At 43.7% G+C, this 16635-nt stretch overlaps 1 protein-coding gene across 1 annotated transcript in view; it reads right to left on the reverse strand.

Moving 5' to 3' along the window:
* The window catches only part of MEI1 (meiotic double-stranded break formation protein 1), a 58956-nt gene that overhangs the window by 30057 nt on the left and 12264 nt on the right, over nt 1-16635 (reverse strand). Inside the window, exons 9-17 of the mRNA XM_045554796.1 lie at nt 15565-15681; nt 14495-14594; nt 14236-14370; nt 10652-10766; nt 9712-9803; nt 8774-8915; nt 6664-6775; nt 2719-2779; nt 1577-1674 (exon numbers count right to left, since the gene is read on the reverse strand). Coding sequence (XP_045410752.1) covers nt 1577-1674; nt 2719-2779; nt 6664-6775; nt 8774-8915; nt 9712-9803; nt 10652-10766; nt 14236-14370; nt 14495-14594; nt 15565-15681 — 972 coding nt within the window. The remainder of the gene's footprint in view (nt 1-1576; nt 1675-2718; nt 2780-6663; nt 6776-8773; nt 8916-9711; nt 9804-10651; nt 10767-14235; nt 14371-14494; nt 14595-15564; nt 15682-16635) is intronic.

Consider the following 16635-nt stretch of genomic DNA (forward strand, 5'->3'; position numbering starts at 1 on the left):
TCTTTGGCTACCATGGCAGAAGTCACCGTGCTACTCTTTCTGCATAGCATAGAGGAGGGATTGACTGCAGGCCAGACCATGCCGAAACAGGCAGGTTGCTGGACACCACACAGAGAGGAGTGGCCAGTGTAATGAGAGAACCAGGAGCCAAGCCACATAAAAAGTAATGGAAATGCTCACTTGAGCTTCTGTCTCTCTCAGTACAATGTCTGAGAAAGAAAAAAGAGAGAAAGTTGGGGAGTGGGGGAGATGACACAGGGTTTTCATAATTATAAAAAGAAGAAACACAACTATCACCAAGTTTTACCCACAAAGAAGGTATATTTTTTGAATGAATGAATGAAACAATGATTAAATTGTTTCATGTTACACCAAGAGAGAGGTCTGGGATGGAGGAACTCCTTAGGGCAGAGAACATATTGTAATCATTGTTGCATCCACAGCAGTACCTAGGCCTCTCCTGGCATACAGCAGAAGGTCAGTGAATATTCAAGGAAAGGAAAAACTGTTAGCTCTCGGCCCCACAGCTGCTGTTCCTCCTGCCTAGATTCTGTACGGCCTCCTTACTTCACTCAGGCCTCTGCTCCCATGCCACCTCCTCACAGTACCTGCCCTGACTACCCTATCTAACTTGTACCTCCTCCCTCCATCACCCTCTATGCCTTTGCCTAGTTTTATTTTTCCATAGCACCTATCCATCCTTGACATTGTTTCCATTTGTTTATTGCCTGCCTTTCTGACTCCATTAGAGTAGGGTTTTGTATCCCTGGCTCTTTCACCAGCACCTGGAATAGAGTCCGGCACACAGTAGGTGCTCAAAAAATATTTCTTGGCCAGGCGCAGTGGCTCAAGCCTGTAATCCTAGTACTTTGAGAGGCCAAGCCAGGAAGATTGCTTAAGGTCAGGAGTTCGGGGCCAGCCTGAGTAACATAGTGAAACTCCATTTCTACAGAAATAGAGAAACTAGCTGGGTGTGGTGGCACATTCTGTAGTCCCAGCTACTCGGGAGACTGAGGCAGGAGGATCACTTAAGCCCAGCAGTTTGAGGTTGCAGTGAGCTATGATGACACCACTGCACTCAAGCCCAGGTGAGAGAGTGAGATCCTATCTCAAAAAAAAAAAAGAAAGAAAGAAAGAAAGAAAGAAAAGAAAAGAAAAGAAAAAAGAAAAAGAACTATTTCTTGAATGAATGAATGAACAAAGAAATAGAACAGGTTATTTAAGCTATGGTGAACACTGCATTCTAGAGCTGAGCAAGCAGAGAGTAATCAGCCTGGTGCAGGGTGCGGCAGAGCAGATGGGAGGGAGAAAAGGAGAGATTGGACTTGATAAGCTGTAGGAACCTTCTCAACTCTTAGTCCACGGTGCAGGCACCTTGCATTCCACCATTTTTGGATTCTATTATTTCATCTCCCTAGGAATCAGCCTATAATTCTATCAATCCATGATGCCTCTGGGCAGCCTATAGCAAAGAAATCTTATTACCATACTGACTCACTATCTAGCCAATTGGTAAGGCATCCAGACTCTAAACACCACCATGGACCTCATGAGTGGCCAAACTGTAGCATCTTACCTTCTTGGGAGGGTGGTTCTGTCTTCCCTGGAACCGAGAGGAGGTTGAGGCATATGTAGAAGAGGAAACTGGAACACACCTGGTTTAGGGTTGAGTGACTTAGAGGGAGAAGAGAGAACAAAAGAGATGACATTGCTACTTTGGCTCAAATAGCATTATCCCTGCCATGTCTGGACTGGCCACTGCTTTGTGCCAGAGCCCAGTGCAATTCTAGCCATGCCATGGTAGAGGAGGTCCTAACGTACATATGAAAAGTAAATATGGAAGCTGCTGCCCTCAGCTGTAACTTAGGCACCTGGCCCATCTAGGCATTCAGTAAAAATTTACTGATAAAATAAATCAAGCAGGGCCACTATACTCCAATTTAACAAAATATACAAACAAAAACATACCCCTGGGCCAGGAAAAGGCCAGGGAAGTACTAAAAAAAGAAGGAGCTGTTCAGCCCAACACAGAAAACAAAATGGTCTTAGGCTACCATGGCAGAAGTTTTCGTGCTACTCCTTTGGAAGGAGTACTACAAACTTCCAAAACTTTGACTTTGAATCCAGATGGATCCCTGTATTCTCTCTTGAATGTTGGATGTTCTATTCAGAGATATAAAAGGAGAGCTAGACACTGCACTTTAGTCACCTGTGGGCTGTGGGCAGTAACAAATGGACCTTCCTAGTACATACAGAGACAGGTGACAAATCTAAAGTAAGAAGATGCAAAGTGTGCTCTGGAAACTCAATGAGACAGAAACTGAGGCAGTAACATCTCTACTTTGAACAAGACAGTTCCTCCTCAAGAATTGCTGGTCTGGCAGCAACCAGAACTTGATGGACTTGGCATCCCTTCCCCTCTGAGGGCCTGAGTTTCCCCATTTAAATGAGGAATTAGACAAATGATCTCTGAGGGTCCTTCCAGTTTTCCTGTGACAGGTGCCCATCCAAGTATCACCTGGAATGAAAGCCTTACCATACCAGTTTAAATACAACCCACAGAAGCAAATCCAGCTCATATCACCAGTTGCTGAGCAATGTTGACATGATGTCAACTCCACCACGGTCCTAGGACCAAAACACACCGGCCAAAAATTCCCACTTCTCCATCCAAGACTGGCCCTTTGCCTGCACAGTCTTGCCTGGGACCATACATACCTCAGGCCACTGCAGAACCTGGCCTTCAGCTCCAGGGTCAGTTGTATGAAGGAGGAGGCAGCTTAGGAGAAATGGGAATAAAGCAGAGAACAGTTTAAACCAGACTTGTTACGGAGATTCCCAAGTCTGGGTGGTGTCAAAGAGCACTGGCTTCAGAGTTATATAGACCTGGTTCAAAATGTGCTCCACCACTATCTAGTAGTGTGACTCTGGAAAAGTTATTGAATTTCTCTGAGACTCAGTTTTGATTTTTTTTAAGAGATAGGGTCTCACTATGTTGGCCTTGAACTCCTGGGCTCAAGCAATCCTCCTGCCTCAGCCTCCTGAGTAGCTGGGACTACAGACGCATGTCACCATGCCCAACTCTGAGACTGGTTTCAATATGTGTACCTCACAGGTTGTTGTAAAGCTAAGTAAGATAAATGTATGTAGAACATCTAACAAGGACTTGGCTCAGAGTAAGCGCTGAATAAATATTCATTTTCTTCCTTTCTGAATTATCTTCCATTATAATTTGCTATATTTAACAAGGAACTAGGAAGGACATGTTTGCTCTTTCTATCACTTCTCCCAGTTTTGTAGAAATTAATCCAGTTTCAGGTTCAGGAAGAATAGGAGTCGTCACTGCTTTATCTCCATCTCTAAATTGCTGTGGGAAGAGATTAGTTCGCAGATCGGGGGTCCCATACCAGCATTAGCTGTGTTACTGGTGACCCTGCCAAGGCCCCTGCACTGCCTGGCTCCTCCCAGTCTCTGTAGTAAGGCTCTTTGCAGCGCTAACATCTGTTCTGCCTGTCATGTAACAGCAAACTCCTAGACAAGGAAGACATCAGGAGCCCCCACTTTACCAGCTCCAGGTTTGGTGATAATCTGTATTTTATGCTGCAGCTAAAGCATCTGGCAGGGAATTAATCCCTCAAGGTTTCACAGCAACTCTCTGGGACAACAATTTAACCCATGACTCTCTCAGGGAGAGGGTGCCCAGCTTGCCTTCTGAGACCTAGTCCAGGTCTCTGCCCTCTACTAGTTGGCAGTGGCTGCTTCCCTCTTCCCTCTTGCAGGTTGGGCCTCTGACCCTGTTCCACCTGGCTTTGTGCTGCACAGATCTCCCTGTAGGTCCCAGAGCCTTCTTCCATATCCCCTACTCCATCACTGTCCCCAAGAGATCTACATTTGCATCCCATCAGTACCCCAAGACTGGATCCTGAAGTATGGCAGGCAGGAAGAATATTGGAAGGAAGGTAATAAGTATTTAATATATGTCAGTTGTCACAATAGCTGAGGGGTACAGTCATTCAGGAAATATATATACCTTTCTTGCTTAATTCTCATTATTATCACCATGCTCTAGCTGAGGATGTTGGAAATAAGAAAATTAATTTGCCCAATGTCTATAAACAAGTAAGGGAGGGGGCAAGGATTCCAACTCACATGTGCTAAGAACAACAGTGTCTCTACTGCTCCTTCCTATCAGCAGCTAATTAGATAAGTGTTTCCAGTCTTAAGAGATAACTTCCTAACTCCATGTTCCTCTCCGGCATTTCTTACCTTTCCCTCCCACCAAGCTTATCAAAAGAGTTGTCTCTAACACCTGTCTCTAAGGCCTCACTTAGCACTCATTCTTTAACCCACTGTGGTCTGGCTTCCAACTCAACCACTTCACTGAAACTGTTCTGGAGCTGGCGCTGTGGCTCATGCTCGTAAGCCCAGTTTGGGAGTTTGAGCAGGAGGATCATTTGAGCCCAGGATCACTTGATCCTCTGATCACCATAAAAAAAAAAGAAAGAAAGAAAGAAACTGCTCTGGCCAAGGTAGCCTGTTTTCTTTTCTCTTCTCTTCTCTTCTTTTCTTTTTTCTTTTTTTTGAGACAAGGTCTCAGTATGCTTCCCAGGCTGGTCTTGAACTCCTGGGCTCAAGTGATCCTCCTACCTCAGCCTTCCAAGTAGCTGGGACTATAAGCACACACCACTGCATCCAGCTTTCCAATGGACAATTTTCAATCTTTCTCTTACTTGATGTCTGGGATGCACTTGACACTCCTGGCTACTCCCTAATCCACAAAAATCTCTTCAGTTGGCTTCCCTAATGTCATACTCTACCAGTTTCCTTCCTACCTCTTCTCCTCCTCCTGACCATTCAATGTTGCTCTTGGTTTTGTCTTGGCCCCTTTCATCATCCCATTTTATACACACACCCTTGAGGAATCTCACCTGCTCCCTACTAGAGGATCAGCCCCACAAGGAGAGTAGTCTTTCTTTTTCACTGCTATATCCTCAGACCTAGGATGATGTTTTGCATGTAGTAGGTGCCCAATAAATATTTGTTGAATAAATGAAAGGCTGGATACTAAAGACTTCTATACTTTTATCTAAAAATCAGATCTCTCCCCTGCCTTCAGACACAGTCAATTACCCACCTAACATCTTCACTGGGACATCTCACATTCACCCTGACCCAAATTGACCACATCCTCTGCTGCTTCCCCAAATCAGATCCTCCCCCAGTGATTGAAAACAACACCACCCGTGTAGATGGCAGCCAGAAGCCAAGGCATCACCCTAAACTGTGCCCTCTCCCTCATGCCCTACAGGCAACTGTTCCATCCCCTCAACACTACCTTCATTCCCACCACCAACCTGAGTTAATGCATGAGCCTGAACTACTTGCCTCCACTCTGCCTCCCTCTAACTCATGGACCATGCTGCTCCAAGAAAGATATTTCTAAACAGAAATCTGAGCATGTCACTCCCCTTCTTTAAGACTTAACAAAGCTCCTAGGATAAAGCCCCCTCACATGGCAGACAAGGCCCTGCATGACTCAGTCCTGGCTACCTCTCCACGGTAGACTTGTCAAACATTTTCCACTGCATGCTATGTGACAAGAATAAGAGAAAAGATATTAAATGATAATTATAAGAGGCAAGCATAGAGATTAAGAAAGCAGGCCCTAGAGTCAGATACCCTGGGTTTGAATTCTGGGCATACCACTTGCAGTGTGACCTTGGGCAAGTTACTTAACCTCCTGAGATGATTCAGTTTGTTCATCAGTAGAATGAGGATAATCATAGTACACAATTCCCAGGGTTTTTCTGTGGACTAAATGAATCAATACACGTAAAGCACTTAAAGTAGAGTCTCACACAGAGTAAGCTTTGATAAATATTAGTTATTATTAATAACTTGTTACTAATATTAATGGCTATTAATGACCAGGTATTAATATTATAGTTATTAATAACTAGTTATTAATTATTACTACTGTTCTCTTTCCTCCCTCTTCAGTTTTTGGCTATTCCCCTTCCCATTCTCACCACTGGAAGATAAAGGAGACTCTGACCCTGAACTCCTGGGCTTATTCTGCAGATCAAGGTATGTTTAGGGTAAAAATTGGAGAAGAGAGAGTAAAAATGACTAGTGAGAAAAGGAAATAAAAAGATCCAAGAGGCCTGGAGAAGGCTGAAGGAATCAGAAGCTACTTGGGCTCAATTTTAGGAAGCAACTTCAGTGTACAGTTAGACAGTAGCTTTCACACTGAGTGCTACTAGAAGGCACTTGAAGTATGTGGGGACGTTTTTCAGTTGTTACAGTGATTGGGGGACTCTGGCACTTAGAGCTCAGGAGTCAGAGATGATAAACATCTTGTGAGGTCTGAGGAACTTATAGTATGAGAGGAATGGGGAAGGGAGTGTGGTGTAGGTGCTAAACTAGGGCCTCCTGGACTTCTCCTGGACACAGAAGTATCCACAAACTTGAGAACTGCCAAAAATCAAATGATTTTTGATTGCTGCATCATATTTCCTTCCACTCAACATGGGGCAGAGAATGGATATAGATTCCGAACGAACACATAAACGTCCCCCCATGCTTATGCTCTCTTTGAGTACTCTGAGCAGCCGCCTATGGTGCCTGCCTCCCTCTTAACTTCCACACTTGCCTACTGCCTACCGAGCTTCTTGGAGAACTTCTCCTTCATGTGGGGAACGATGACAAAGAGGCTGTGCAGAATTGAGAGGAAAACTTCCATCAAAGCTGGGTGGGTGGCCTGTTCCAAGTGCCTCTGCAAAGAACCAGAAGGGAGAACACAGTCCACCAGGACTGAGCCTCTGAAGAATAAAAAGAATCAGTAAAAACTGGCATCAAATCTAGCAACAGTAGACTAACGCCTTTCATTTGAAAGGCATAAGAAAAGGTACGGAACCTGAAATCACAAACCTTTGTCTAAGGCTTGGATCTGCTACTTAATAGATTGTACCAAGTACTTTCCCTCTCTGGGCCTCTGTTCCCAAGAGTAAAATGGGAATAACAAGATCTACCTTCCAGAAACAAATGTAGTCTGATGTGTAAAAAGTACTTTCTAAACCATAATGTAGAGTGACACTTTTGTTTCTATTACTACAGTAATAAGAGTAATAATAATATAGTTTACAAACTGCCTTCACATTTATTATTATTATTGTTTTTTAAGGCTAGTGAAATGAAGCAGTGGGAGTGGAGAAGCAACAGAGAAATCTGTAACTGGTTGTGACCAATTAGTCGTAAAGACCGCTGCACTCAGATCAGCCTTCATGTAATTCTTGAACAGAGTCATGAGGCAGCCTGATGTAGCAGACATATCTGAATTAAGAATAAAGAAACTGGGCTCTAGTTCAAGCTCTGCACATAGCCACCACAATGTACCCTTGGGCAGTCACCTCTTCCCTTCTCTGGGTCTCACTCCCTAGCCATAAACAACTGGGGTCTCAGAGGCATTGTTCTTGTAGATAATTTTCCTTTGGTTTTTAAACCAAGTATGTTTTTTTTAAATTATAAAAGTAATATTTGCTGATTAAAGAAAATGTGTAAAATATGGAAAAGTAGAAAGAAGGAATAATACGATAATTCTGTGATCTGCTTCTAGATCTATCTCTAACACTTTATAAACCTAGGAGGAAGGCAGAGCAGAAGGGGAAACCGACACAAGTCACCCAAGTCTTACTGTTAGTGCATCTGGGTCAGGGCCACAGTACAGGACTCCTGACCACTACCCGCCTGCAGACTCCAGTTCAATGGCCTCTTCAAGGAAAAGAGGCTCTCTCTGGCAGAGCCAGGGGACACCTCCCTGCTGCCACCTACTGTTCCCAATAGGTGGTTAGGAGGTGCCCTTTCCCAACTAACAGGGACTTCTCACAGGCTCACAGGATGCCCAATCCTCAAGCAGGAAAAGACTCACTCAAGGGCACCCGGAGAGTGAACAGCACTGGGCCCTGTTCTTCCTACCATCTCAATATCAGTTTAGCTCAAAATGAAGCTCTTCCTAGTATGGTCAACATAGCAAGACCCCATCTCTACAAAAAATTTAAAAAATTAGCCAGGTGTGGTGACACACACCTGTAATCCTAGCTACACTGGAGGATGAAGAGGGAAGATCACTTGAACCCAGGGGTTTGAGGATGCAGTGAGCTATGATCACACCACTGCACTCCAGCCTGGGTGACAGAGCAAAACGCTATCTCAAAAAAATTTAAAAATGAAGCTCTTCAGGACCAAGTCTCTCTTCAGAGTGGTCATCTCACATTTTACAGAACACACATATGTGTTCCTTATTAATGCTTGCATAACATATATTCTCGATGCTCATTACTAAACAGAAAGACACAAGGAAAACTAGGGAAACTGAAGTCAGAGGTTCAATCTCAGCACCATCATGCACTTGCTTTATAACTGCAGGAGTATGACAACCTCATCCGTAAATTAGGGAAAGTTATGGCATCCATCTCACAGGGTCATTTGGAGGACTAAATTAGGTAATGATATAAGGTATTAACTACTCCATAAACATTACCCATTTATTATTTATCACTGCTTTCTAATTTTTCTTGAGAGCTATTTATTAGTTTTATAATAAAACACTACACTTTATTTTTAAAACCAAAGGAAAGATGCTATAAGAATAACATCACTGAGGCCCTGAGAAGGTTCAGTTAGGTGGTCACTGCCTTGAGCCCCTTAGCTGGGCTCGCCCTCACAGTCTTCTCCTCCCCGAGCCTCATGCTGCATGTGGCTCAGGAGAACCCACCATCACCATGGGGATACACAAGGAGTCACAGGCACTGAGAAGAAATTCTGAGAAGGCCTCCAAGGTGTCTTCCTTCTCGGCACTGGGAGCTGTGAATGGATTCTCCTGGGCCGAAGGCTCACTCTGGAATTCCACAGCCAACCTATGAAATCAGTGTGTGAGTATGTCCACTAACACCTAAGCAACATGAAGTTTAGAAGCACCCTCCTAGCGGCTACCTGGGCTCAGGATCCAGGGTAAGTATCTCTTATCTGGAGAAAATTCAAGAGCCATCAATAAGGAGAAGACCTGCTTCTTGGCTAAGTCTCCATCTTCCTTCTCCCCATCCCCTCCCTCATCCTACGTGACTCTTCTACCCCATTGTGTGTACTTCCCTGACCAGAACATGCTATTTGCTATTTCCTGTCTCTTTGCCTTTACATATGTTGCTATCTCTACCTAGAATATCTTCCTTGGATTCTTGACAACCTAAAAAATTCCACATATATATACACAAAACTGCCTCCCCAAGAGACGGTGAGCTCCTTGTGGGCAGCTGCCACTCTGAATTCTCTTTCTAACCCCACAGTCTAGCATCAGGCCTGGCACACAGTAGATACAACAAACATTTGTTAAGGTAAATGGAATTAAGTTAACAAGCACTCAGTGACTAGGCTAGTGCTAGGCTAGTCAGGTAGCGGAGACAAAGGTAAATGAGACACAACCTCATGGCACAGTAGCAAAAACTTCGTGAGGAGGGATTCTTTAGAAATGTCCTCCCCCTAGCTACTGTCCTCAAACTTCCTACACTCCCCCAAACCCTGCCCCAGCCAAAATCCTCTTAGCTATGCAGCACAGCATCAAAAATCAAATGTTGCTTCTAGAACTTCATCCTTTGCCTGAATCCCTTCCACCCCTACCTTCAGTGCTATTACCTCAGATGACAGAAGGCCCCTCACCTGCAGGCATTTCTAAATCCCTCCAGAGTGCTCAGGAGAAACTTTCCCCTTCGAAGAATGGCTTTCTCTGAATCTCTACTGGAGGCATGGCCCTGCAGTGAGAAGGACAGAGAGGAACCTATTGATCAAGTACATTCTCTGTGTCTCCATCAATGCTTGGATGACCACAGACCTCTTCCTCTCACACTACAGTCTGAAATTCCCATATACCTAACTTTCCAGGGATCTTGGTTATATCCTTGAAAATCTAATAGGTCCTTTAAAAAATGGAAAAGGGGAAACCTTAACCACCAGTCTCCCTGTGAACCACAGGACTGGTTCTTGGTCTATTATATGCAGAAAGCTGTCATTAGCCTCATTGACTGTAATGTCCATATTAGTTGCTTCAAAAGGAAATCACTACCCCATTAGGTGTAAAGAGCTTAATTTCTAAGGTTAATCCTGAAAAACATAATTCACATTCATACTGACAGTATCTTTCCTGCTATCTTAAGTCCACAGACCATTAAAAGCCAACAATTACAACACATTGCACATTGGTCAGATTCTTTCTAAGATTCTAGTGAATCTAGGCTTAAATAATTTTGTGAGCATGTTTACCATACCTGTGTAGATGCTATAAAGGGGTGAAATGTGTAATAGGCTTGGTTACAAACACCCTGGGATTTACTATCCAGGCTTAGGTGCTTGCAAGTTTTGGATCTTAGAGAAAAATTATTTCACCCTGTGGTTTCAGTTTCCTCATATGTAAAAATGGGGACAACAATCCTTAAACCTCATGATTCTGCAGTTAGGGAAAAAAAATGACATCTCATTGTAGGTGCGTGTGCATGAGCAAAAGCCATAAAATGGCATGCAGTGGAAAGGCAATATACTAATTATCCTTCTGAAAACTTATTATATCATGCTGTCGGGAAGAAGCAGGCTGCAGTGCACTGACCAGGGGCCTCCTGTTCAGCAGCATCTGGGAAAACTCTGCACACCGGCTCAGCACGGCTTCAAGCAAGGCCCGCAGTTCCCTGTACTGCACAGGTGGAGTGCTCTGATGGTCCTTCCTGCATCCAGAGAGACAAGAGAAGGCTCAGGGTGAAGCAAGGGTACTCCCAAGACACCCCCAGGCTCTCAGGCAATGGAAGGCAGTGTGGTTGGATCAGAACACAGGGTTTGATCTGATAAAAATCCTTACTCCAACACTTACCTAGTTGCACAACTTTGTGCACATTCCTCACCATCAGTTTCCTCATCTATTAAATGAGGGTTAATAGTACTCTCCTCATAGAATTATTCTGAGGATCAAAAAGGATAATATATGCCAAGCACTTAGCATGATGCGTAATACATAGCAAATGTCAGCTATGACTATTATTATTGTTATTAAGGACACGAAGTTTTCTCACTGAGAAGGGCCCCTTGGTGAAGGAAGCGCTACCTAGAACCGAGAACTCAAGATGCATCGAGAGATGTAATGGTCACTGTTCTCAAATAAGTGACAAGCTCTCCTGAGGAAGAGATCAAACTTTACCTCAATGAGGAAAACCAGGATCAATAGGTAAATGTTATCAGGACCCAGATTTTATTTCAGCACATGGAAGAACCTTCTAAGGGTCAAAACTCTATAAAGGTAGAGGTGACTATCTAGGGAGAAGTGAGTTCCCCATTCTGGGAGATTATAAGCAGAGATTGGAAAACTACTTTTGGAGATTCAGTCATCATGAGTGTGGGGTAAATGTGGACAGGTAACATTTAGGGTCCATCTGAACCCTCATATTCTGTAGACTCAGAAGAGGTAAGAGTCATTGACTAGTTTAATTGTGAGCTCCAAGACGCCAGGAACCAGTTCTATATTTTCACTTTACCTAAGCAGAGATAGATGCATTGTAAATTGATGCTAAATACAAAAAGATGTTAAATGGGCCAGGTGTGGTGGCTCACACCTGTAATACCAGTGCGTCAGGAGGCCAAGGCAGGATGATCACTTGAGGCCAGGAGTTTGAGACCAGCCTGGGCAACATAGTAAGACACCATGTTTACAAAAAAAATAAAAAAGAAAAATTAGCCAGGCATGGTGGCACATGCCTGTAGTCCTAGCTCCTTGGGAGGCTGAGGTGGGAGGATCGCTTCAGCCCAGTAGTTCAAGGCTACAGTGAGCTATGATCGTACCACTGCACTCCAGCTTGAGTGTTAAATGAAATTAATGAATGAATATTTGACAGGATATTGGTTTCCTAGGGCTGCTATAATAAATTACCACAAATTGGTTGGCTTAAAACAACAGAAGTTTATCCTCTCACAGTTCTGGAGGCTAGAAATATGAAATGAAAGTGTGTCAGCTGGGCCATGCTTTCTCTAAAAGGGTCTTGGGAAGAATCCTTCCTTGCCTCTTCTTAGCTTCTGGTGGTTGCCAGCAATCCTTGACATTCCTTGGCTTGTAGCTGCACCACTCTAATTTCTGTCTTCACATGGCGATCTTCCTTCTGTGTGTGTCTGTGTCACTGTATGTCCAAATCCCCCTCTCCTTATAGAGACCAGTCATTGGACTTAGAGTCCATGCCATATGACATTACCTTAACCTGATTATATCTACAAAGGCACAAAGGCCTTATTTCCAAATAAGGCTCATTCACAGGTTCTGGGTAGACATGAATATTGGTGGACACTATTCAACCCAGCATAGTAATTAAGAAAAAAACTTGTTAATCCTCATCCCTGGGTCTTTTTGAACACTGAGTATCATCTGTTGGGCCTTCTAATAGATTCTTAGTCACTTATATATAGTTAAGGCTTAATTTCCCCTTTTTTTCTTCATTTCTGGAAGCTCTAAGTTTAATGATCCTCATGGTTTCACCATCTTTAAATTCTTTTCAGCAGTTCTTACTCCTCATTGTTCCTCTAGTTGTGCTTCCCAGAGACTCTCTGAGCCACTCCACCTCAGTAAAGGTTCTGGGAAGTTAAAGTCAAAAACAAAAATTATCCAGGGATTAATAACCTACCCCCTACCCATCTCTCTCTACAATTCTAACCCAACCTGCATTCCTGCTTCTTTGAGCATCACCCCCTTCACATACCCTGCTACCAAACTGACTACTGTACCCTCAGCAATCCTTACACTTTCCCACCCACATGTTTTTGCTAACCCTGGTCCTCCCACAAATCTAAATCTCTCTCATCCCTCATAGCACAACTCAAATACCACCTCCTGCCTGAAAGGTGCTACTGGTCCCCCATAGCACTGGCCTCCTGGGAGACTTCCAGCTCTGCATGGGTGCCTCTGATGAACACAGCTCTTACTCTCTGCCTTTGTGACCCTGCTGGTTACTCATCTCATCCAAACTGGGATTCATGCTCCATATTTAGAGAATCAAATCCAGGGAAGGACAAAGGGGGAGGGGAGACAGACTGAAGCCATTGTAATGTAAATGCTATTTTTTGTTTCAATTTTAATAACCAACCTAGAGTCAAATCACAAAGACTTACACATGGTTCCAGAAGAGATTATAAATATTAACAACTTTTACAATGTAAAATTACAGGTACAGCTGAATAACCTTGAGAAGTAGAAAGTAGGCAAGAGATGGGAAAGGAAGAGTTGGGATGCTGCTAACCAAGCAGGAAGTCAGGAGATACTGCTTGAGTTGAGGGAATATCAATACCAGTTTTAGGTATGTTATTTAAAGGTTCAAAATCATAAAATATTAAATACCAAAAACGCCAAGGAGATATAGGGAAGACAAAACATGTGAACTAGTTAAATCTTTTTTTGTTGTTGTAGAAATGGGGTCTCATTATTGCCCAGGCTGGTCAACAGGTAAAGTGAACAGATACAGTGACCTCTGCTACTCCTTACCAAAATGAAAGTAAAGGGATTTTTTTTCCAAGATATAAATCCAAACCAACAAAGAAAATATGATAACCTAACACTTTGGAAGTACAGTCAGACCTCTAGACCTGTGGGTTCAACATCTGTGGATTCAACCAATCATGGATCAAAAATATTTTTTAAAAAATAATAATACAACAATAAAAAATAATACAAATTTTTAAAATACAGTGTAACAACTATTTACATAGCATCTACTTTGTATAGTCATCCCTTGGTATCCTGAAGGATTGGTTCCAGGACCTCCATGGATGCCAAAATCCATGGATGCTCAAGTCCCTGATATAAAATGGCCTGGTATTTGCATATAACCTATGCACATCCTGCAGTATACTTTAAATCATCTCTTGGTTACTTATAATGCCTAATACAGTGTAAATGTTATATGAATAGTTGTTATACTGTATTATTTGGAGAATAATGACAAGAAAAAAAAGTCTGTACATGTTCAGTACAGATGCAACCATCCATTTTTTTTTAAATATTTCCATGGTTGGTTGAATCCAAGGATGTGAAACCATGGATACTGAGGGATAACTGCATTACTGTAAGTAATCTAGAAATACTTAAAATTATCAGCTGCCCTGGCCTCAGAGGCCCTCAGGTACATGCAGAGGTGGAAAGTTCAGCCTGCCTCGATCTCTCACCTCAGAAAAGCAGAAGTGGCCTTCACTGCCTCAGCAGCCACCTCCAGCACAGGGCTGCTAACTGCTTCTTGGAGAGCACGGCCAGCATCTCTGCAAATGGCTGAGCTCGTGAAGAGCTTGATCTCCTCCGGCTGCCTGAGAAATGGTAGATGAGAAACGAGTGAGTGAACTCTTATCACTGATCCCACCAGGAATAAGAGCTCACTTTTCCTTCTCCATCCTGGCCCCTACAGGCCTGATGTTCCACCACTTTGCTTACCGAGTCAGGATCTCAGCAAAGAGCAGCAGGCCCTGCTTGTGCAGCTCCGTGTTGTTCATCTTGAGGCTCCCCTGTAGGCTCCTCACCACTGCCTCGATCCCTACCTCAGGATGACATGACAGAGGCGAGGCATCAGTACCCTGTAGTTCCTTCACTGCCCACCAGGAAAGGTGAAAGGCTCCGGATAGCACATATTGGCTGGCAGACTCTTGTGGAGGGACCCTGACAAGGTTGAGCTAATGGGACTGGACTGTGAGATCCTTGGGGGCAGGCCCTTATCTGATTCATCTCTGTTTCCCCAACACCCAGCTCAAGTCATTGCACAGGCCTTGGCACTCAAGGTATTCAGTGAATGCCTATAGACCAAGCCACATCTCCACTTGGCACATTCCTATTCCTCCTTGAAGAATCAGGTCGAAACTGCACTCCTCCAGGAAGCCTTCCCTGATCCACTCAGGCAGAGCTGTGAACCTCCCCAGAGATTCCGCAGCTCCTGTGCTTCCCTAGCAGAGCTCTAATCAACTCATATTGAAATCACCTGTTTATGTCTCTCCCTTTCCTGACGGCAAGGACTATGTTACTTGCTATCTCTAAATCTTCAGGTCCCAGCCAAGTGCCTTACATAGACTAAGAGCACAGAATATAAAGTGAATGATTATAAAAAAATCCCAGACAAGGAAGGGACAGTTTCTTTGAAAGGATAAATCAGCAAAACTTAGGGACTACCTGGATGGGCAGATCTCTGGAGCATGGGAAAGGACTAAATCCAAGGCTGAGTAACATTGTTTAGAGTTGTTGTTAACATGCAACAGGAATTCATTTAGTGGTTAACTGGAGTGTCCTTCCTTGCTGAAGAGTCTAAACATACATACTTCTGCTAATCAGGGAACAGCAGAACCATTTGGATATCAATGCTTGCACATGGAATCGGGTAGTGACTATGCTGATGGAAATGCACAGACTCCAGCACTCCCCTCTGAGGTGGAGGTAGCCCCCATCACTGCTGCTCCTACCCAACTTCGAACTGCTATCCACTCAACCCAGAGCTAGTACAGGACCCCACTACCAACCGTATACTGTGTGGCACTTGGAAAAAAATAGTGGCTCTTCTGCCAGGAGTATCAAGCAGCTGTAGCTGGACCAGATGAGCACTTCACTGGAAGAGGAAAGATGCTCAAAGAGGAACTCTGGCAGGGGAAAGGATGAGAAGACAATAAACGATCCCTTAACTAATGCTAGGGCCTTGGATTTATGCAGCATCTTACTCCTGTTACTTCATCTGTTCACACATCCTCTCCACAAGACATGATCATTAAATCACAGATAAACCTGGAAAGTGCCTTCAAGATTATGGTCTAATCTCTCCTTTTTAACAGATGGGAAAACTGAGGCCTAGAGAAGAGGCACTGTTAGTGGCAAATGTGGGACTGAAATTTAGGTCTCCTAATTCTCAGGATAGGCAGCAGCATGATGCAGAAAAAAAGAGTTTTTAGAGCCAGAGACTTTTTCTTAAGAGACAAGGTCTCTGTTGCCCAAGCTAGGACTGGAGGGCAGTGGCATAATCATAGCTCACTGCAGCCTCCAACTCCCAGGCTCAAGCAATCCTCCTGCCTCAGCCTCCCAAAGTGCTGGGATTTGAGGCCCCATGTCCAGCAAGACTTGATTTTACATCCCATCTCTGCCAATGACTAGGCTTGTCAGTTTGAACTAGTTGTTTCTCTTCCCTGAGCCTCAATTTTCTTATTCATAAAATAGCGAAGGTGAGGACCTAAATGTAGTAACATTTGCAGTGTACCTCAGGGCATATTGCCCAGCTCAGAATAGGCCCTTAAGAAACATTAGTTCCCTTTGCCCACCTGGTCCACAGGTCATTCCACCACACTATACTAGGTTTTTATTCCTAGATGGTCAAATAAATGACAAAAATCAGTAACAAATTGTTCAAGGTCATACAAGAAATCTGTAGCAAAAGGATTCAGATGTTACAAGGCCCACTTTCTAGAGCCTGTCATGTACAACCAAACCTTTTACCACCCCATCCCTCTAGTATATATTATCAAAGATCCTCTGACAGGGCTACTGCCACTGCTGTGACCCCCAGGTGCCTACTTAGAATTCTGGGGTCCTCAAAGGAAAAAGTT

The sequence above is a fragment of the Lemur catta genome, chromosome 6, assembly GCF_020740605.2.
Source record: "Lemur catta isolate mLemCat1 chromosome 6, mLemCat1.pri, whole genome shotgun sequence".
Taxonomy (NCBI): domain Eukaryota; kingdom Metazoa; phylum Chordata; class Mammalia; order Primates; family Lemuridae; genus Lemur; species Lemur catta.